We start from the raw sequence: 21276 nt of genomic DNA on the forward strand, positions 1-21276 counted from the left end.
ACATCTGTTTATTCAATATATACTACCACCGGATTGTTACTTCACTCTTCACCTTCTTCTATCCTCCAAGCTCTAGAAACTAGGGATGTGAATCGTTTTTGAACGATTAAAATTATCGTCAGATAATTTTAAAATCGTTCAAAATCGTTAAGAGTGCACGATACAATACAAATGCCCCCGATTTATCGTCAGGGGCATTTGTATTGTATCGTTAAATAGGGCGCGGGAAAACCGGCACACCAAAAAAACCCTAAAACCCACCCTCCCGAACCCCCCCCAAAATGTTTTAAATTACCTGGGGTCCAGTGGGGGGGTCCCAACGCGATCTCCAGCTCTCTGGCCACGGCTGTGTTGAGAAATGGCGCCGTTGGCCCTTTGCCCTTATCATGTGACAGGGCAAAGGTAGCGCCGGCGCCATTTTGGTTCCTGGCTCCCGACGTCACGCGTGCAGGAGATCGCCCCCGGACCCCCGCTGGACCCCCAGGGACTTTTGGCCAGCTTGGGGGGGCCTCCTGACCCCCACAAGACTTGCCAAAAGTCCAGCGGGGGTCCGGGAGCGACCTCCTGCACGCGGGCCGTATTGCGAATCTTCAAAATGGCGCCAGCGCTACCTTTGCCCTCACTATGTCATACGGGCGCGTCGCCCACTCCTCGAAGAATAGGGCCAGCCTGCCCCCTATTTCCGGAGTTGAGGAGTGGACCAGCGTTCTTTCATTGGGAGGATTTTGCTCCTGAGGAAGGGAGAGCCGCCCCAGGTCTGCCAAATCTTCGACTCTGAAAGGACTCTGAAAGGACTCTGAAAGGACTGGGTATAAGGTTTGTTGCTTCGCTGGAGCCGAACGACACGACGAAGCAGGCGGCTTAGAAGGGCGATACCTCCGATTACCTCTAAATCTGGCACGAGAAGAGAAGGAACCGCGTGAGTGAGGTCTGTCTTCCGGCAGGCGATGCACTTTATTCTCTCCCAGCGACTGAATCATGTCGTCCAAGATCTTACCAAAAAGTAACAGGCAAGGACCCCAGTTGGGCTTTAGGAGACACATCTGCCGACCAACTGCATAACCACAAGAGCCGGCGAGCCGCGACTGCTGACACCATAGACCTAGCGGACGTCCGGGAGGAGGTCATGAAACGCATCAGCCCAATAAGCCACCGAGGATTCCAAATGGTTTGCCTGAGCCGCTTCCTCAGCCGAAAAATCTACATTGGCTTGTAATTGCTGCACCCACATAGCAAAATTACTACAAATAGCCGCCCGGACTCCCATGGCTGAGACCTCGAAAATCCATTTGAGCTGCACCTCTAACTTCCTATCCTGCAGATCCTTGAGCGCAGTTGTTCCTGCGACAGGAATCGTGGTTTTCTTTGTGACAGCTGACACTGCAGAGTCCACTTTAGGAACTCGCAGTAGCTCCAATGCGTCCTCCGGCAGAGGATAAAGCTTATCCATGGCTTTACTGACCTTTAAACCGAGATCTGGGGTATCCCATTCCCTATACAATAAGTCCGACGCTGAAAAATGAAAGGGAAAGGCAGCAGCAGGACCTCTCAGCCCCAACAAGACAGGGTCCATCTTCCTGAGCTTGGATTCCCCGGGAGGGCTGTCAATGCCTAGCTCAGAGAGGATAGCAGGACTAAGAGGTGCCAACTCGTCTTTCCGAAAAAGGCGGACTACCTGAGAGCCCCACTGGCGGAGTGGGGCTCTCAGCTGCCTGAGAGCCCCACTCCGCCAGTGGTGATCTGGCTCTGGGTCATCCGCACCCTGCGGGATCTGGGGTTGACAATTTGGATCCTCAGGATCTGAATCCAGATCAGAGGAGTCTGTATTCCCCTGCGGAACCCCAGTGCGGAGAGGACGCTTAGGCTGAATAGGCTCCGTCCCCTTATTTACCGTAGCGCGTTTAGCCGCCTGGGGCTTATGGGTATCAGATTCCCCCCCCCCACCCCCCGCCATCAGCTTGCCGGCCTTCCTAGCCTTGAAGGCTTTGTGTAAGAAAACAATAAAGGAAGACTCAGAAGAGGTGTCAGAAGCCCCCTCAGGATTGTCCAACGGGGCTGGAGAGGCAGGCTGTTGCGAATCCCTATTTTCTGAGGACCGCGGCTGAGGAGACAAATGAGGAGGAAAAGACCCCTCCCCCATGGTAGGGCCAGCAGCCGCAGCACGGAACGAATGCAAAATGGCTTCTGTACCAGCGCTCAAAGGGAAAGGATCCTGAGCTAATTGAGACTCCACTGCTGCAGGCGAAGGAACCCGCGGGGGCCTGCTTTTAGTCGTATTTTTAGTTTTTCCTGCACCAGAGGAACCCTCTCCCCTCGGTAAACACTGTGCGCGCATGTTTTGGCTGGAGAGCCACACGCGGCGGTCCGCGGCATCGGGGAAGACAGAGGGAAGTATAAACTGCTGAAAAAATTCAAAACGACCCCCCCAGACCAAAAATGCAGCGAAAATCCCCCCCCCCCCATGACGAGAGGAAGGAAGGGAGAGCCTGCCCGATCAAAGTGAAAGCAAGTGAAAATTACCTCAAACTTTTTTTTTTTTAAGTAAAAAACAGCCTACCGTGGTCCAGAGTGCTGATCCTTGGGGTGGAGTGAGCCGGGCTCCCCGGTATCACACCCACACTGCCTAAATTAATCATTAGGGTCCTCAACCCCCATCAGCAGCAGCCTCAGACCAGCAGGGGACAACCCTCTCAGAGCCTAACAACCCTCTGGGAGGTGGACCAAGACAAATCCTTTTTTTTTTTTTTTAAAGAAATTTAAAGCAACAAGCACTAAGAATTAGGAAGTACATAGAAACTCTAACTAAACTAAATTCAATCAAACCAAAATAAAGACTCTGACCAGACTGTAGGTTTTGCACCTCCACCATCTGCTAGAGACAGAGAAATACTGGCAGACTGTAGGTGGCACTCTCCTATATAGGCGGAGCTTTGTTTTTAAAACATCTCTGTCTCTATCTGCTAGAGGGGGGGGGGGGGGCAAAACCCAGCAGTCTGGACTGATCCGGGTACGTACAGGGAACGAGACTTAATGCGCCTTTCAGCCATCATGACGGGATAAATTGTCGCTTATTTGAGCATAACAGTTTATATTTCTGTCCCAATTTTCATGTGCTCATGAGGGATTCGGTCCTGTGTGTCTAATCTTTATGAAATAATTCTTTTTTTGAAGTTTTTAGCTTCCTTTTTATTAGCAGTTAGCTGAGGAAAGCATTCGTCAATCAGGCCAAATCATTTGGAAATTATAACAGCTTTTCAAAGCCATGTTAGTAGGTTCATAATCAGGTGCGCATACTGTACAGGCCAGCCTGCGGTAACCTGCAAGAATGTGTGCGATTCCCTACATTCCCATTCTGTGACCAAGACTGTGCAGACTTGGCTTGGAACTTACGCTTTGGCTTTTCCTGAGAATTTCTCCCCTCGCCGGCGGCATCTCCTCAGCAGCATCCCATCCCACCGAGCTGCGCGGAACGGTAATCTTCTTTGAGTCGCTCTTCTGGAAGGCTGGAGGCGGCAGCGCATCTTTTGATTTTGGGAAGAGTTTCTCATGGTGGCTAATCATCGCAGTCATCAGTTTCTGGATCTGGGGAGTACCTGGAGGGGAAAAGACAGAGTGTGACCACCGACTGACATGGAGAAGTTCAACTCTGGATCAAAATAAGAGCTAGGAATACCCTTGAGATACCTGCGCTTGTACAGTGGTTTGGTAGGCTGGGCAATATAGTTTTCATAGGAGCTAAGTCATGTAATTCGTCTATAAAAATTACCTTTCATTATCATCACAGGGTCCTCAAGCTTTGGCCGTATGAGGTTCACACCAATCACAGTTGCCAAGTTATCCACACTCATCTTATTAACACTGGAGTTCAGTTGTATTTCATGCAGAAACCTGCCAGAAGTGAAGAGTCAAGTCTAATTTAGAAAATGGAGAAAAGTTTGATCTGCAGCTGTTGCTGACTGTGTCTCTTCAGAGCTCTAGCTGCCATATTAGTCTTGAGTAAAACAAAATTCTCCGCAGGAATTAGACCAATATAAAATGAATGCAGAAATGCTATTGTGTGAGAGCTTTTGAGACCACAGAGATCTGACGCTTCTCAGATATTATGTTGTTAATGATGTGTAAGAATTAAGTTCCAAGCCTAAGCAGTTTCCATACTGCTACAAAACTGAACCCTCCCAGTTAGCCACCCATTTTGAAATGCGATTATGTTAGGGTGGCTTGAAATGGTGGGTAGGGGAGTGGGAAAATTGTTTGGACAAATTTAAGACCAGAAAACCACTGGAGCACAACTTGCACTCAAAATATATCAACATCCACGACAAGTGCAAGAATAAGTTGAATTCCTGGTCAGGATTTTTACTGTAACAATTATATTTTTATTCAGGCAACTCCTCAATTTAAACACAGAATCTTGCATGAAGTCCCCCAAAACAGACCCGTGTTTCACCTGTCCGGCTGCTTCGGGGGGGATTAATTTTAACAACGACAATCTGTAATGCACAAGAATAAATGACTACCAGGAACCAAGGGAATAAACCACAGACTAATTACAGCTAGTGGTGCACATGTTATACTGTGTAAATATACATTATATTAACAACATACCTGTGTCAAAACAGCATAATTTTGCGAAGGAGTGCACCCGAGCTGTCTAATCCCTAGAACTTTAAACGCTGTGTTTGGGCGTCATTTATTCTTGTGCATTACAGATTGTCGTTGTTAAAATTAATCCCCCCCGAAGCAGCCGGATAGGTGAAACACGGGTCCATGTTGGGGGACTTCATGCAAGATTCTGTGTTTAAATTGAGGAGTTGCCTGAATAAAAATATAATTGTTACAGCAAAAATCCTGACCAGGAATTCAACTTATTCTTGCACTTGTCGTGGATGTTGGACAAATTTAAGACACGGGAGTTATGGGACTTGGTGCTGTAGCAAAATAAACAAAATACTTTTAGTGCTCAAGCCTCATTGAGTTTCTTTCCTCCAACAAACAGTGATGGAGAAAGAAGAGACACATCTTGCTAACAAAGGATGTCTTCTAGAGCCCATTGCTTGTCCCCACAGCTAGCAGATAATCAAGGGTGCCCTCAGTTCAGTCAATAAGTTCATATCACAGGACTGTTTAGCATACGTTCTCCACTGCTCTTGAAATACTTTACCCTTTGCAATACTTATACATAGAGACAAACAGAAATAGATTGATAGATATGTGCTTGTGTGTGTGTTTTCTGAACTTTTTGAGAAGTTGATAAGTTTCATAAAACTCCAACACTTGCCTCAGTTCTCCCATCTGTGTCATTTCTCATTTTTCAGAGGATGAGCAGAGGACAAATGGAGAGCCTCCAAGATCACAATTTATTAGACCTCTGAATGAACAGCTTCATGAGCCCAACCAATGTAGCATAGAGACACAGTGATCAGGAAGAGACTTGACATTAGTCTACCATTTTTCTGAATGGACATTTCTTCTTATGCAAGCTTGCATTCACTGATAATTTCATCACTCAAGAATGCATGCATCTTATTCTTGAAGATTTTTCTGAGTTTGAAGGGAGAGTCTTCCTTGGGCCTTCCTCCTTTCACTGTGAACAGTCACTTATAGCTTGTTCAAAGCAAGGAAAACTAACCTACCTGCAAATGAAGCTCAGCAAATTGTAATTGTCTCTGGGTAGGAGAACCACTTGGTTCATTAGTGCTTGATGACCCTAAAATAAGTACAAAATCTTAAATCATTGATCTAGAAACATACCAGATAATATGGATCATCACCAACTTAAGTAGTCACCCTACACTCATGAACTGGCGTACCTTGACCTCATCGACGCTCATCAGCTGAGCACTTAATAGGAAATCTTCATACTGTGCCCAGGGTATAACTGGTTCTGGCAGCTCCCGCAGGTACAGTTTAAACAAAGAGGCAACAGTGTGAACATCCGTATCACTAGAAAGCATGATACAGACAGACAGCATTTTCATTAATAAGAAATTTATATCAATGGATTCTGTGTTTAAAAAAACAAACAAAAAATCCCCCAAATATCCCCAACCATTTACCTTTGTTTCCCCATTAAAGAAAATTCTCACTATTGTTCAGTACTTTGATACTTCAGAAGTAGATGTGATATATATTAAAAGATCCAAAATTTATACCAGAGGACAAACAATTTGCATTCTTGACTGGACCAAGAGAGACTTAATATCATCTTAATAGTATTAGCAGAGTACTCGGCACAAAAGTAAAATAATTAATGGGTAACGAGTCCACCTTTGTCATTTTGAAGAGTTTATAATGTAAGCTGAATAACAATGAGGTTAAGTGACTCATTCAAGAACATGCAGTGTCAGAGATGGGATTCAATCTAGGTTCTCCAGGATAATGTCTCTGTGCTCTGGCTTTTAAATATCTCCTCTTCATTATTTATCCCAACAGTCTTCTGTTTCCCCAATGGTTATCCACACTTAATAACCCACTTTTTTAAGATTATCTTTCAATTTTAAACCCCACTATTTCCCAATCATAGCCTTGCTGAATTTTAACTGTTTGCTGTAATAAATATCTTTCATGAAACCTCTTATTTCTTGTGCATTATTGTCTGTAAGCTCCATGGAGCAGGGACTGTCTCTTATGTATTTCTGTACAGTGCTGCATATGTCTAGTAGATTAAACACCACCGCGGTTTACGTGACCCAATATTTCTGCCTCTAACCGGCCCTCATTATTGTTCTAATATCACACCCCTAGAAGAGGTCACTAAATAGAAGCTAAATGATATCAGGATATGCTATTAGAAAGTTCACTACAATACAAGATTAGCATGCATCTTTGTATGGCTTTTGTGAATCAGACACATTAGATTTTCACTATCAGAAGCAGACCTGTTTCAGTTCTCATTCCATTATCCAGAATGCCATCCAGTTAAATACTAGAGGAATCTGGGTTCTGCTGTGATGGACTGCAGGCTTTGTAAGGAAAGGATTTAATATGGACTCGTCCTGCTTTTGTAAGGGAAACATAACATATTGCACAAAGATCTAATATTCATATTGTTCAAGAAGAGAAACTGATTCTTTGCAAGTTGTGACATCTTAAAAAGTGAACCACCTTGAAAATAATCCAAAGATAGTTTTATGCATGAGCTTTCCAGGTCATACATGTTTTGGTCCATTTTCTTCAACATTTATATACAATATCTTTGGATAGTTTTTCTGTTAATCCAATAAGAGCTATTGCATTCTGCAAATAATTTAGGAAACTAAAATCTGAAATGGGACAAATCTAGGACTTCCTCAGCCCATTTGTGAGGGCCTGGCACCACCTTCTAGCTTCCATCATTGATAGTATAAACTGGACAGCGAGATCAACAATGGTGAAGACTAAATGTGCCAGACATCACTGACACACATGAAGTGATAGAAGAGCCATGTAAACTCTAATCTTTCCTAGTGGTCTTATACAAGAAAAAAGCAAGCCATGAAACCACAACACAGCAACATAAAATGAAACTAAAACCCTACCGGTCAAAGGATGGTCTTTCTCCAGCGTCAAACGCTTCTCTCAGCTGCTTCACCAGGTTGTCCTGCCCAGGTAGCCGGAAGACCCCCTCCTCGTTCATCCCTTGCTCTCGGATGAAGTCGGCACACTTCTCCATGAGTATGGGGACCAGGTGCTGTCCGAATTTCTTTTCATATGCTATAGTATCCGCCAAGCGCTGACCAAACACAACTGGACAACAAAAGAGAAGAAAAAAGATAACCCAGGCTGCCATTGGTTCTCTTCCTAGCTGAGATAGGATGCATAACATCTCTCAGGTTTGTAGAAAATCTCGGAAGGCACATTTTGTGACAAAAAAATCACTTTATGAACATGAGACCTTGGGGTTTAGCTGGAACTTTAAAAATTACACCTTTGGCCAGGGAGCCAAGATGGCCACCATGAGGTGAGCGTGTGAAAGCTGCAGCTCCCGGCGGGTCGTGAATTTCTTTGGAGATTTGTCGTATAATTTTGAAAATGTTTTCCTGAACTAATGCCCCACACGAAAAGAAAGGCTCGTGTGAGGGAACTCCCCACGACACCGGGAATGGATCCACGACAGCCTGGGATAGAGGCTGCTTTCGCCAGAATGCCGACAACACTAGGAGGAGGGGCAGCTGGGGATGGCAGGGAACAGCTGCCGAGCCCCCTTGCCCACGAAATATCTTTGAGCCCGGGCGCTCCAACAATCCCGGACCCCCCACTGGCGGCAGAAGTAGGTCGCCTCTCTTTTCGAGAGGCTGAGACGGACGCCTCCATGAAGTTCCCCGACTCACAGAGAGGAGCGGAAGGTCTAGCAGCGACCTCGGAGAACCTGGCGGATTCAGGTTCCAGGAGCCGGGGACAAATAGCACAACAACGCTCGGAACAACGGGGTGAAGGCCTTGAAGAGGTAGGAATAGAGAATGGCGACTTTTCTGTTATTTGTTCCACCCCCAACGCTACATCATCGCTTCAAGATATAAGGAATATGTTGATTTCTATGCAATGCTCTATAAATTTACTAAGACTGTGCTAGAAGCCTTAGTTAAAACAAAGAAAACGGAAGATGAAGTAAAGAACATGGAAAATCATTTAAATATAATGGAAGAAAAGATGAAAAGCATGGAGAAGGTTCAAACAAATCTGATAAAGTCAGAAAGTATATATGGAAATAAGTTTGAGATAATTGAAAATCAGATGAAGAGGGCAAATCTCAGGATACTGAATTTTCCTAAAATAAAGATGATGTCAGCAATTGACTTGTTTAAAAATTACCTTTTAAACAATTTGAAGTACCCTGAAAAAGCTATGCCAACTATATCAAAAATTTATTACATATTACAGCAAACCTCTTCACAAGATAATGCTTTAGGACAAGAAGATCAAATAGACACAAATTTGAACTTGACAGACTTTTTAGAGAAGTCTCAAGAAATGGACATTAATACAAGATCAACTTTATTTGTTCAGTTTGTCTTTGTTTCAGAGAGAGATGCAATATTAAGATCTTACTTTAAATATCAAAAAGTTAAGTATTATGGCTTTCCAGTACAAATTTTTCCAGACATTGCTAGAATCACACAGGAAAAAAGGAAAAAATTTATAGCAATGAGGGAGGAAGTAATTACTAGAGGGGCAAAATTCATATTGCGGTATCCTTGTAAATGTTTACTTTTTCATAATAATGTCAGATATGTATTTGTGGCCCCTGAACAGTTACGTCAATATTTAGATACGCATTCTCAATCCTAATAATCCTAGTCAATGGTGTTGGACAAGATATATTGGTAATTCCCCCATGGCTATAGATTTTGTTTAGTTTTTGCTTAAGATCTGCTCTGTATCTCATTGGCTCCCTGATTACTTATATTATTTTCAATGTGGAACGAAATAGTACCTAAAATTATTTCTTTATAAATGGCAAGGTGTATTTAGATTCTTGCATTACATCTATGTAAATTGATTTATTTTCTTGCATAATACCACATTGTATTAATGTTCTATATTTTGTTAAAAATGCAATAAAATGAAAATGAAAAAAAAAAATTACACCTTATGAAAATTTACTTTTTACATAGTTACCTTATTTTATTTTTGTACAATTCAGTCCTGTAGCAGGAGAACACAGATAAGCCAATGTAGGGAATATATTTGTAACATGTTATGCAGCTACAATAGGCCATAAAAGTTGACAGTTTAAAAAAAAATCTTTTCGGCCAAAATTGGATTTAAAAAATCCCTATGTAAAAATGTATTTTGGGTGACATAGAAAACCTATCCTCACCATTCTGCCAGCTTTCTTTTTGTCCTTTTCATATGTCTTTCTCTTCCTCGCCCTCTTGTACTGTAAAACTCTCTGGCTCAGGTATGCTCTAGGGCTTTCTCCCGTTTCGCACGCCTGCTTGCTTCTATCCTAAGCGGTAAAAGGACAAACAGATACCTTTTGTGCGGTGCACTGGCTTTTTCCTCCTGATTGCCAGACAGATCAGTCTGAGCTCCAAGGCTGGGAAGCAGCAGCCCAGATCCCAGCTCAGCGTCCTTGCAGCTTTCGGCATCCCGGCAGTAGTGATGAGCTCGTACCGGCTTGGTTCCTAACTATATGTCATGAAAAGCCAAAACCAAACAGTCCAAGAAATATGTTCTCCCCCTGCTCTGAACACTGGAATAGAGACCCTTGAGGTTCCTCCAGATCAGGGTTGTAAAGATCCTCTGTGTTTTCTTCCCCTCTCTGCAGCCACAAGACTTGCCCACACCTGCCTCTTCCTACAAAGAACTCCTTTTGTTTTTAAATAATGAACATAAACCTGTCATCAAGCACAATAAAAGTAAGTGAATCCCTCTCCGAGTACCAGCTGCAGCATCCAGGAGGCTGACGTGCTTCTCTCTTCTGTTTTACAAGCAACAGACATTTTTACTTAAGCATTTATGAATGACGAGACACTCCCGAGTCATTATGGGAAGCTATCTGGGCAGACTAAAGCATCTAGAATTAAATTTCATTTGGTTTTATCCAACATCCACTCTCCCTCTGGAGTTAATTTGTTCATAACACAAATAGAACAGTTTGTTCATCTCCAGGAAGTCTGCTTGGCTGGAGGACAAAGTGTTAGGTTCCCCAGACGGTGCCTTGTTTCAAAATGACATGGCCAGATCAGATCAGATGCAACGTGCAAAGGTCAAACACTGAAAATAATGCAGAGACCGTGGCTCCAAATGGCAATAGTGTCTTTGAACCCTGGAATTTATTCTTAGTTAAAAGCTATTAAATACCTTTTGTAAACTGAAGGGTGAAAATGTGGAAGATTCTGCTTTCCAGTTGTTGTAAATAGGAGCTATCGTGGAGCAGTAAAGCCCTTGGAACCAGCCAGGGGCAGTTCTTCTGTTAGGCAAACTAGGTGGTCACCTAAGGCACCAAGTTTTGGGGAAGCAGCAAAAACCCTGGAAGCCTTCAGGTCCCACTTTTTAAGATACCGCACCACAAGAGAGAAGGGAATGGATCCTGGCTAAATATGTGGAGTGGAGGCAGAGAGGAAGCTGGGTAGGTAGGGCAGTTATTGCAAGAAAGGTTGCTGGGTAGGCGAAGGTGGGGGGAAGAGAAAGAGAGAGAGAGAGAAAATTCTGGGAAGACAGAGGGTGGAGATAGAGAGAGAGGATGCTGGGCACTGTAAAAAGGAATAAAGAGGCTGGGGTGATGCTCTTTCTCCCCTTCAGCAGAGACTGAAGGGGAGAAAGAGGATGCTTTGAGGGGTGCAGAAAGAGAGGAGAGACAGATGTTGGACAGGTGGATAGAGAGAGAAGGGATGCTGGGTACTGTGAACAGGGGCTAAAGGGAGGGGGATGGAGAACGTGGAGAGGGTGAGAGACAGAGATTTGAGAGATTGTTTTTTATGAATAATATTAGTGTATTCTGTAACCTGCTTAGAATGGCTAGTGCTGTGACTGGCGGGCTAAAAGTAATTTTAAATAAATGTTAAGCTGGGTGCTGTGCCAGAGCTGCCATCAACAGATAGGTGTGTGAGGGGGATAGTATAAGGCTGAATTTTATATCTAGGTTGCCTAACACCTTTGCACTGGCCCTGCATGGAACAACTGGTGCAAGCTGAGTGAATCTGGAGGAAAGCCAGAAGGAAGAGAGCCCTTTTATTTCTGGGCGTTTAAGGGGCCACATAGGCCTATCTCCTGGCCTACATGAACTACAGGGACTTTTAATTCTTATTATTACACCCATACCCCATTCAAGCAGTTGGGAGAATGTTGGATAACAATTTAGCACTGATCCCAGACAGGAAGAATACCATTTCTTTCAATTCTGCAACAGCACCCACACCATAATTAAAATTAGTGCAAAGGTGTCCCACAATATATCCCTTACTATTTGCATCAATGTTTCCACAGATACTGGAGTTGGAGTATGCAGTCAAGGAGTAGGAGTGCAGTGGTTTCCAGACACTCTCCAGTGCAAGGAGTGAGTGGCTACAAAACTCACGAGCCCATTTTGGTTCATGTTTTCTCTTTCAGTCTTCCATCCTAGGAAGGTAGGTAGGATCACCTTCCACTCGAGTTCCCTGGCTTTCAGGATTAGGGAGGAATTTAAGGGTCTAAAGGCGATCCTGACAGTGAGTGGATCAAAAAGTGAATTAGTGGAAGTGAGGTTAGTCCCATACTGCTCGGGTTCACTGAAGAATTGCTTTGTCTGGAAGACCTGCCAGGTTTCTGAAGCTCCTTCAGAACGGCTATTTAAAGGAAGTCAGCAGAAGCTCACCTGTTACTGTTCAGAAGGACTGCCCTGTTTTGTCTACTTGACTACAGAAGTATGCACATTATCAAGCAGGCACCAGGACAGGGAAAGTCCCAAGGGTGGGAACATCCCTAAAGAGTACTAAGAAGCCTGAAGAAAGGATTCCCTAGTTCAAAGGATTTCTGTGACTGATATCACCGACTTGTGTTTTTGCATTGTTTGATTGCGGTAAGTGTACAGTTTACGAAATTATCCATCTGCATCAAATAGCCAGTTAAAGGAATTATTGTTTATAATACTAAACTTTGTAGGAATATGTTTATGCCTACTGAGATGCACAAGAGAACATTCTACAAGCCAAAGGACCCTGAAAACTTGTGCGTTCCCCCCTGTCAGGTAAGAATCCTGGGAACATGGTTCACAACCTGTCCTGACTTCCCAAAAGGACCCTGCATCTAATATGATGGTGGTCCAGTGGCTACATTTGTTTATAAAATTTCCACATACTTTCATTGTAAATTGTATTATCTTTTCGAGTTCCTATGACTTTTTACTTCAGTAGCCCTAAAAAAGTAAATGTTGCTTACCTGTAACAGGTGTTCTCACAGGACAGCAGAATGTTAGTCCACACATATGGGTGACATCATAGGATGGAGCCCAATCACAGAACACTTTTGTCAAAGTTTCTAGAACTTTGACTGGCCCCTACTGGGCACGCCCAGCATGGCACTAAACCTGCAGCCAGCAGGGGTCCCTCTTCAGTCTTGTTTAAAGCTACAGGAAGTGCCGAAAAAGAAAAAAAGAAAACGAACCCAACACCGCAGGGTGGCGGGTGGGTTTCGTGAGGACTAACATCCTGCTGTCCTGTGAGAACACCTGTTACAGGTAAGCAACATTTGCTTTCTCACAGGACAAGCAGGATGGTAGTCCTCACATATGGGTGAGTACCGAGCTGAGGATGTCCAAGAAATGCACCAAATGTACCCAAGATGTGCAATAGGCACAAGTATTGGGGAGGAATTTGGGAGAGGGCATCCTGAACCCTAATGGGCAGATGGAAGGGTGTTGGTACGTCAAGTTGTAAAAAGGTTGCGCAAGACAGATTGGCCGAAGATGGAATCTTGTCTTCCGGCCTTGTCTAAGCAATAATGGGCTGTAAAGGTATGGAGAGAACTCCAGGTAGCAGCCCTGCAAATGTCAGGAAGCAGCACCGATCGTAGGTGTGCTACTGAAGTCGCCATGGCCCTCACAGAGTGTGCCTTAAAACGGTCTTGAAGTGGAATGCCTGCTTGCTGATAGCAAAAGGATATGCAATCCGCTAACCAGGAGGAGAGAGTCTGCTTACCCACAGGTTGCCTCAATTTGGTGGAATGGAAAGAGACAAACAATTGAGTGTTTTTCCTGTGGGCAGCTGTACGGTCTAGATAGAATGCTAGAGCACGTTTACAATCAAGGGTATGCAGAGCCTGTTCTCCTGGATTGGAGTGAGGCCTGGGAAAGAAGGTAGGTAGCATAATGGATTGATTAATGGGAAACTCCGATACTACCTTAGGTAAGAACTTAGGGTGAGTGCGGAGTACTGCCCGGTCTTGCAGAGGTTTAGTGTAAGGCGGATAGGTAACTAGGGCCTGTAACTCACTAACTCTGCGAGCTGAAGTGATTGCCAAAAGAAAAATCACTTTCCGTGTGAGATAGCGAAGATCACAGGATTGGAGAGGCTCGAATGGTGGTTTCATGAGCCTTCCTAAAACCAGATTGAGGTCCCAAGAAGGGCCGGAGGGCGCAGTGGAGGCTTGAGGTGAAGCAATTCCTTCAGAAAACGTGTTACGAGGGGTTGTACTGAAAGAGGAACATCCCCAACACCTCTATGGAAGGCGGCTACCGCACTGACATGCATTCTGATGGAGGAGGTTTTTAGACCTGATTCTGACAAGTGCCAGAGACAGTCTAGAAACTTCGTGGTGGAACAGGTAAAGGGATCAAGGGATTGAGAAGAACACCATGATGTAAACCTGTTCCATTTGTAAAAATAAGATTTTCTCTTGGAAGGCTTCCGTAAAGCAATCAGGACACGGGAAACTGTCAGAGACAAGACCTGAAGATTGGGGTGGCGTAGGCACCCGTCATTCTGAGTGATCAGAAGCGGGTCCTTTCCCAAGGGAATGTGCCTGCGAATGGAGAGGTCCTGAAGAATTGGAAACCACACCTGGCGAGGCCAGTGAGGTGCTATCAGTATCATGCGTCCCTTGTCCTGACGTAACTTCACGAGAGTCTTTGAGAGAAGTGGGAGTGGAGGGAATGCATATAGGAGACCAGCTGCCCATGAGAGGGAGAACGCATCTCTTGGCTAACAGTGTTGGCTGCGAGTGAGAGAGCAAAAGTTCTCTACTTTGCAGTTCTGAGGTGACGCAAAGAGGTCCTTGTGGGGGTAACCCCAATGTTGGAATATTGAGTCCGCTACAGTGGGGACGAGGGACCACTCGTGTGGAGGAAAGGTGTGACTCAGCTTGTCCGCAAACACATTGTCCACTTCCGGCAAGTAGGTGGCCCTGAGGTACATCGAATGGGAGAGGGCCTCAGCCCATATGTGCGCAGCCTCCTGACACAGTAGGTAGGAGCCCGTCCCTCCCTGTTTGTTGATGTACCCCATAGCCACCTGGTTGTCCATCTGAATGAGGATGACCTGGTTGGAAAGGTGATCCTGAAATACCCTGAGAGCATATCTGATTGCTCGAAGCTCCAGGAAATTGATTTGGTGTTTGGCTTCCTCTGGAGACCAAGTCCCTTGTGTCTGCAAATCGGCGACATGGGCTCCCCAGCCGAGGTTGGAAGCATCGGTGGTGAGAATTATTTGAGGGCCTGGATCCTGGAAGGGCAGGCCTCAAAGAAGATTGATCTGATTTTACCACCAGGCTAGAGACTGACTAAGTGAGTCGGTGATGTGGACAGTGGTTGATAGAGGTTGGACGGACTGAGTCCATTGTGATCTTAGAGTCCACTGCATGACTCTCATGGCCAAGTGGGCCATTGGGGTAACCTGTACTGAGGATGCCATGCGTCCTAGCAGGATGAGGAAGTGGCGTGCAGTCATGCGTTACTGAGACTGTAGCTGGTGTGCGAGAGAGATGAGAGTGAGAGCTCGCTGTCGAGGCAGAAATGCCTTTGCCTGCAAGGTGTCCAAGTCTGCCCCAATGAATGATAAAGTTTGAGATGGGACTAAGTAGGATTTTGCATAGTTGACGAGAAATCCTAGCGAAGTCAGAGTGTGTAAAGTAAGACGTAGGGACGACAGAGCAGCCTGTTGAGTGGGAGCCCTGATCAAACAATCGTCTAGATAGGGATAGACGTGAAAACCTTGAGTCCTGAGGAAGGCTGCTACTACTACGAGGCACTTGGTGAAGACTCCTAGTGCAGATACCAGGCCAAATGGTAGCACTCGGTACTGATAGTGCTTGGGGCCTACCAGAAATCTCAGGAACTTGCGATGAGATGGAGTTATTGCAATGTGAGTATACGCGTCTTGGAGATCGAGAGAGCAGAGCCAGTCTCCTTTTTGCAGAAGAGGAAGGAGGCTACTCAAGGTTACCATCTTGAACTTTTCTCGGTGGAGGTACTTGTTGAGGGCACATAGGTCCAGAATTGGACGAACGCCGCCTGATTTTTTGGGGATTAGAAAGTACCGGGAATAGAATTATAGGCCTTGTTGGGAGTAGGGCACTGGCTCTATTGCTCTGGACTGGAGGAGGAGGGAGACCTCATGTTCCAGGAGAAGTGAGTGGTCGGATGTTCTCCACGTCGGTAGAGGTGGGGAGTCCGGTAAGATGGAGAGAAAGTTCAGGTGATAACCTTGAGAGATTATGGCAAGGACCCACTGGTCTGATGTGATTGTGTGCCACCTGTTATTCAAATGGCACAATTCACCTCCCACTGATATCTGAGGCAGTGGAAACTGGCTGCTGCTCTCTATGCAGGAGTCAAAAGCCGGAAGCAGGGCCCGACTGAGGAGCTACCTGCGGCTTTTGTTTCCGCGGTTGACGAGACTGGGCCTTTTGGAAAGGTCTCGTGGAACAAGTCCTAGACGGTGGTGGATAGGATTTCTTTGGACGGAAGAATGACTTTTTAGTATCCTTCCTGAAAGGCATTTGAAGGAATACTCAGAGGGCATCAGAGAGAGCTGGCGAAGGGTCTCATGATGGTCCTTGAGTTCCACCAGCATCCGCTGAATCTGTTCGCCAAACGGATTGTCGCCTATGCAGGGCAGATCAGATAATCTGTCTTGTACTTCAGGGTGCAAGTCCGACGACTTAAGCCAGGCCCATCTTCTTGCCGAAATAGCAGTTGCAGATACCCTGGAAACAGTGTCGAAGATATCATAAGAGGATCTGATTTCATGCTTCCGTGCCTCGAAGCCCTTGTGTACCAGGGCTTGAAGCTATTCCTGGAATTGCTGAGGCAGGGACTCTGCAAAGTCCTGTATCTGCTTGAATACAACCCTGTTTTACTGAGTCATATACTGCTGGTAAGAGGTGATCCGGGAGATAAGCATTGATCCCTGGAAGACACGCCGGCCAATGGCATCCAAGAATTTCTGTTCTTTACCTGGGGGAAAGGAAGAGTGGGGTTTTGATCTTTTTGCCCTCTTTTGGGTCGATTCTACAACCACAGATTGGTGATCCAGCTGAGGTTTCTGGAATCCTGGGGCTGACTGGACTAAATAAGAGGTATCAGCTTTCCTGTTGACTGGAGCAACAGAACCATGGTGTCCCCAGTTCTTTTTGAGGAGATCCAAAAGAACCTGGTGAATAGGGATAGAGGTTATTTCCTTGGGAGCATCCAGGAATTGTAACAGCTCCATCATTTGATGCCTATCATCTTGCTCAGTCTGTAATTGGAAGGGAACCAATTCAGACATTTCCTTCACAAAATTTATGAAGGACAAGTCCTCTGGAGGAGAACGCTTCCTACTTTCAGTAGGAGAAGGTGGTGATGGAAAATCATCGGTGTCTTGAGATGAATCATCAGTCCAGGTGTCATACGGATCAGCACCTGTCCCTGTAGGAACCTGAGAAGGATGGGACGATGGTATTCTTGAAGGTCCTGGTCTAGGATCTGAGGGCATTGAGGGAAGTACTGGAGGCACCGATGAAGGCATCAAGGGCACCGGTGCAGACATCAAGGGTATCGATGGATTGATCAGTGGCGCCGATGGGCGCATCGGCATCAATGGTTGAGGTATCGGTAGGACTCCCGATGGAGGAAAGCGGAACGGTGTTTCCCCTCCCAATGACAGGGTAAGCGGGGAAGGCACCGGAGCCATTGGTGACCCAGGATCCATCAGTGGGAAAGCAGCTATGAGCGCTTCCATCTTCGAGAGTAGCGGTGCCAATGCTGCCGGAATGGGATCAATGGTCGGTTCCGCGACCAGCGCCAATTTCGGTGCCGGGGGACCTTGGAGTCTGTGCATTGCCTTAATCGATGGCCTCCTGAACAATCCGGTCCAATTCTTCAGGGAGACCTGGAGCAAGCAGCCCCGGCTCCGGAAGGGAAGAAGGAGGCAGAGGCATAGCAGGAGGGACCACCGTTAAAGGTGGATTCGCGGCTCCCGATACTCATCCGGGTGAGGGTTGCCTCGGTGTCCCGGTCGCAGAAAGGGTCGGTGGCTTTTCTGGACGGGGTTTCTTCGATGGCGGCTCGGATGATGGCGAGGTCGATGATTTTCCTTCATCGATGGTCCGAGACTTTCGGTGTTGATGCCGATGTTTCTCTCTACGATCCCCTCGGTCCTGAGGGGGAGTAGAGGTTGTCAAAGGCCAAAAAGTTGTCGACGCTGGACAGTTACCGACCGGTGGTCGATACTGGCGTGAAGTGGACGGTGCCGGTTCAGACGACGTCGATGCAATGATTGGCATCGGAGTTTGAGAACGGAAGAGAAGTTCCATTTTCTCCATTCTGGCCTTGCGACCTTTTGTTGTCATTAAGGCACATTTGGTGCAAGTCAGGACATCATGCTCGCACCCGAAAAACATTACACAGACTTTATGTGGGTCTGTTATGGACATGGTGCGAGAACAGTCCGGGCACTGACGGAACCCCGACGCTATGGCCTTTGAAAAAATTTAGCCGTGGTACAGTCGACAGCCAGTAGGCCATGAGGGCCAAACTCGATGGGAATCGACTGAAAACGGGTAAAAATTTTCCGGAGTACCGCGACTTCAAAAAATTCAAAGGAGGGACCCCTGTGGGGTATGAAAGTTTTTAGTAATTCCGTGAGGAAAATTCCTGTCAGGAATCTCTGTGGAGCTCCTTAACCCGCATGGCTACTGCTGCGCGGAAAAAAGAAGACTGAAGAGGGACCCCTGGTGGCTGCAGGTTTAGTGCCATGTTGGGCATGCCCAGTAGGTGCCAGTCAAAGTTCTAGAAACTTTGACAAAATTGTTCCGTGATTGGGCTCCATACTGTGATGTCACCCATATGTGAGGACTACCATCTTGCTTGTCCTGTGAGAACAGTTGTTACACCCCTCACCTCTGATCCAAAGCAACTCCAGCAGCATTGTGTTCCAAGGACCCGGGATAGAACTTCCTGTGACTCTGGGTTTCCTCTTATAGGTCCCCTAGCCAGAACTTCCTGTGGCACTGGCTGATGACATGATATCCCTCATTTTTAGAAGGAAGCTCATTACAACCAGCCAGTGCCTGAACAACAGGTCCTCTAGTGTCCTTTTGGCCTAGCGTGGTTTGTGCCTTCTCTGTCTTCTTGTTATTTTGTTCCTTGCCCACTCGGTCCTTTTCCTGTCCCTGCCTATGTCTTGTCTTGCTTGTCACTTTATTCCTGGTTATCTTGCTAGTCTTGTCTATCTTGTATATCTTGGATTGATTCAATGGATTCTGACCTTGTTCTAGCTCCTGGCCTTCCTGACTGCTGCCTGCCCTGACTTCTGGCTTGGTATCTATTCTGCTATCTGCTGCTTGTCATGGCCCTTGCTTGTATTGGACACTTGATCTGGATAGTCCCTGGGACCCATCTAAGTCCTGCCGGCTACCGGAACTCAAGGGCTCAACCTGCAGGCGAAGTTGTTGGTACAGGTGAGGCTCCAGTTGGTCCCACCTACAGGATTCTCTGCCAGCTGCTGGTGTGGGCCTAGCAGGTTTGCTTGTTAGGCTGTGTCAACCAAACTGCAGCCACAAGGATCCATTTTCTCCATCAGCGTTACAATAGTCTTGGGCCTAAATCACATGAGCCTGCATATTCAGGGTATCTACAACACAAAAACCTGATTTATTCATTTAGTTTGTCAAGTTTGGGCTTTTCCAGCTGCCACACCATAGGACCATGTAAAAAATCTGAATTGTCTCATATGATTTTGTTTCTTGATCAGCTGCCTGCACATCTGAGCATCAGAAATGCTTCCAAAACTGGGCACAAGCCAAGACATTTACTGTCACAAAGCTATGGAGATCCCATGCCAAGCAAACTCCACAGTCATCTTTGAGTTTATACACAAAAATTTGGGAGGGAGGTTGATTTCTCTCTTTTTTTATTGAGGGGGAAAGGAAGATAAAAACAATACATTCAGAGAAAAAAAATCTGTATTCTCTCTCCAAACTAAAGGTGCTTTATTTGTAATGTAAGCTAAAAGAGAGACTCACGGTCTACTTAAGGGTTACTTATCCTGGATTACAGTTTGAACATAGAGAGGCATATTACAAAAGCTATTTTAAGGGAATGATTTGGAACATGTGATAGGAATAAGGGACATGTCAGAAAACCCCACTGAAATGAAGTGAACTGAATTGATTTTTTTGTTTTTGCAAAAACAGCTCTTTTTTTTCCCCAACAACATGAGGAGTAGTCCCTGGAAATGCAGGCCAATAGACCATGCAGAATCCTGCCCCGATGGCCCATGGTTAGCATATGACTGATAATCTCCAGACAGGTTAATTTCTTTTTACATAAAGATGCAAATACCCTGCCCAGAAGTAACTGCATATACTATATCAGTGAAGCAACTCTTGATGTGCCTCAGCCTGCATTTCCACCACAGAATATATAAACTAGCAAATAACAGAAAGGCCTTACAATTAATATGCAAACATTAAAGAAGATCTTTGAGACCCTACTTAATGATAATGTGTCCCATTAAATGACAACAGGCATACCTAGGAACTTTATTTAATAATATTTATTATATTAGTATTATTTTAATACAGTCTAAACCAGTAACAATATAGAAAAAATGATAGCACAATTAGCAAAAAAATCATTACTATGAAAAAAGTAAAATAAAATTTAAAACGTATCTAAACTAAACCAAATAAATCTTTAACCAGAACTAATCAAATAAAACTAAAATAAAAAAGCCCTTAAAAAATAACAGAGGCCAATACTGAAACACTACTTAGTAGGACTTAGAGAGATAAGTAACTTATCTGGCTAAGTAGATAACTGGATAGCCAATGGGTGGGGAAAGCAAAGTTGCTTACCTGTAACAGGTGTTCTCTGAGAATAGCAGGATGATAGTCCTCACACATCATCAGATGGAGCCCCGATGCAGAAAACTTATGTCAAAGTTTCTAGAACTTTGACTAGGCACACTGAGCATGCAGAGCATGCCCTATACTACGTGTCCATGAGGGGGTCCTTCTCCAGTTTTGTAACATAGAATTTAAATTAAAATAAAAATAGAAGAAACCCAAGTCTGCAGGGTGGTGGGCAGGTTTCGTGAGGACTAACATCCTGCTGTCCTTGGAGAACACCTGTTACAGGTAAGCAACTCTGCTTTCTCCGAGGACAAGCAGGGTGGTAGTCCTCACACATAGGTGAATCTCTAGCTACAGGCTGCCCCCAACACAAAAAGTGAACCAACAGATACCTAATCAAGTGCCAATGGGCACAACACAACCAGTGCTGTTTGTAAGAGAGGGGGGAGGCAGCCTGAACCCAAACAGGTCTTAGGCGGGAAAGTTGGTTTCTACACCTCAAACAGGTTACGAAGGACAAACTGGCCAAACCTGTCGTGTTGG

The 21276-nt window shown here is 45.4% G+C and overlaps 1 protein-coding gene across 5 annotated transcripts in view; it reads right to left on the reverse strand.

Moving 5' to 3' along the window:
• The window catches only part of ARHGAP25 (Rho GTPase activating protein 25), a 125401-nt gene that overhangs the window by 17086 nt on the left and 87039 nt on the right, over nt 1-21276 (reverse strand). For 4 of the 5 annotated variants that reach the window (XM_029604039.1, XM_029604038.1, XM_029604037.1 and 1 more), the window contains 5 exons: nt 7518-7725; nt 5811-5943; nt 5634-5707; nt 3767-3888; nt 3391-3593 (listed from right to left, as the gene is read on the reverse strand). In XM_029604039.1, the coding sequence (XP_029459899.1) occupies nt 3391-3593; nt 3767-3888; nt 5634-5707; nt 5811-5943; nt 7518-7725 (740 nt within the window). Of the gene's footprint in view, nt 1-3390; nt 3594-3766; nt 3889-5633; nt 5708-5810; nt 5944-7517; nt 7726-9955; nt 10523-21276 lie in introns of those variants that run through there. The other variant, XM_029604041.1, reaches the window with a different exon arrangement.

The sequence above is a fragment of the Rhinatrema bivittatum genome, chromosome 5 (genome assembly GCF_901001135.1).
Source record: "Rhinatrema bivittatum chromosome 5, aRhiBiv1.1, whole genome shotgun sequence".
In the NCBI taxonomy this organism is placed as follows: Eukaryota; Metazoa; Chordata; class Amphibia; order Gymnophiona; family Rhinatrematidae; genus Rhinatrema; species Rhinatrema bivittatum.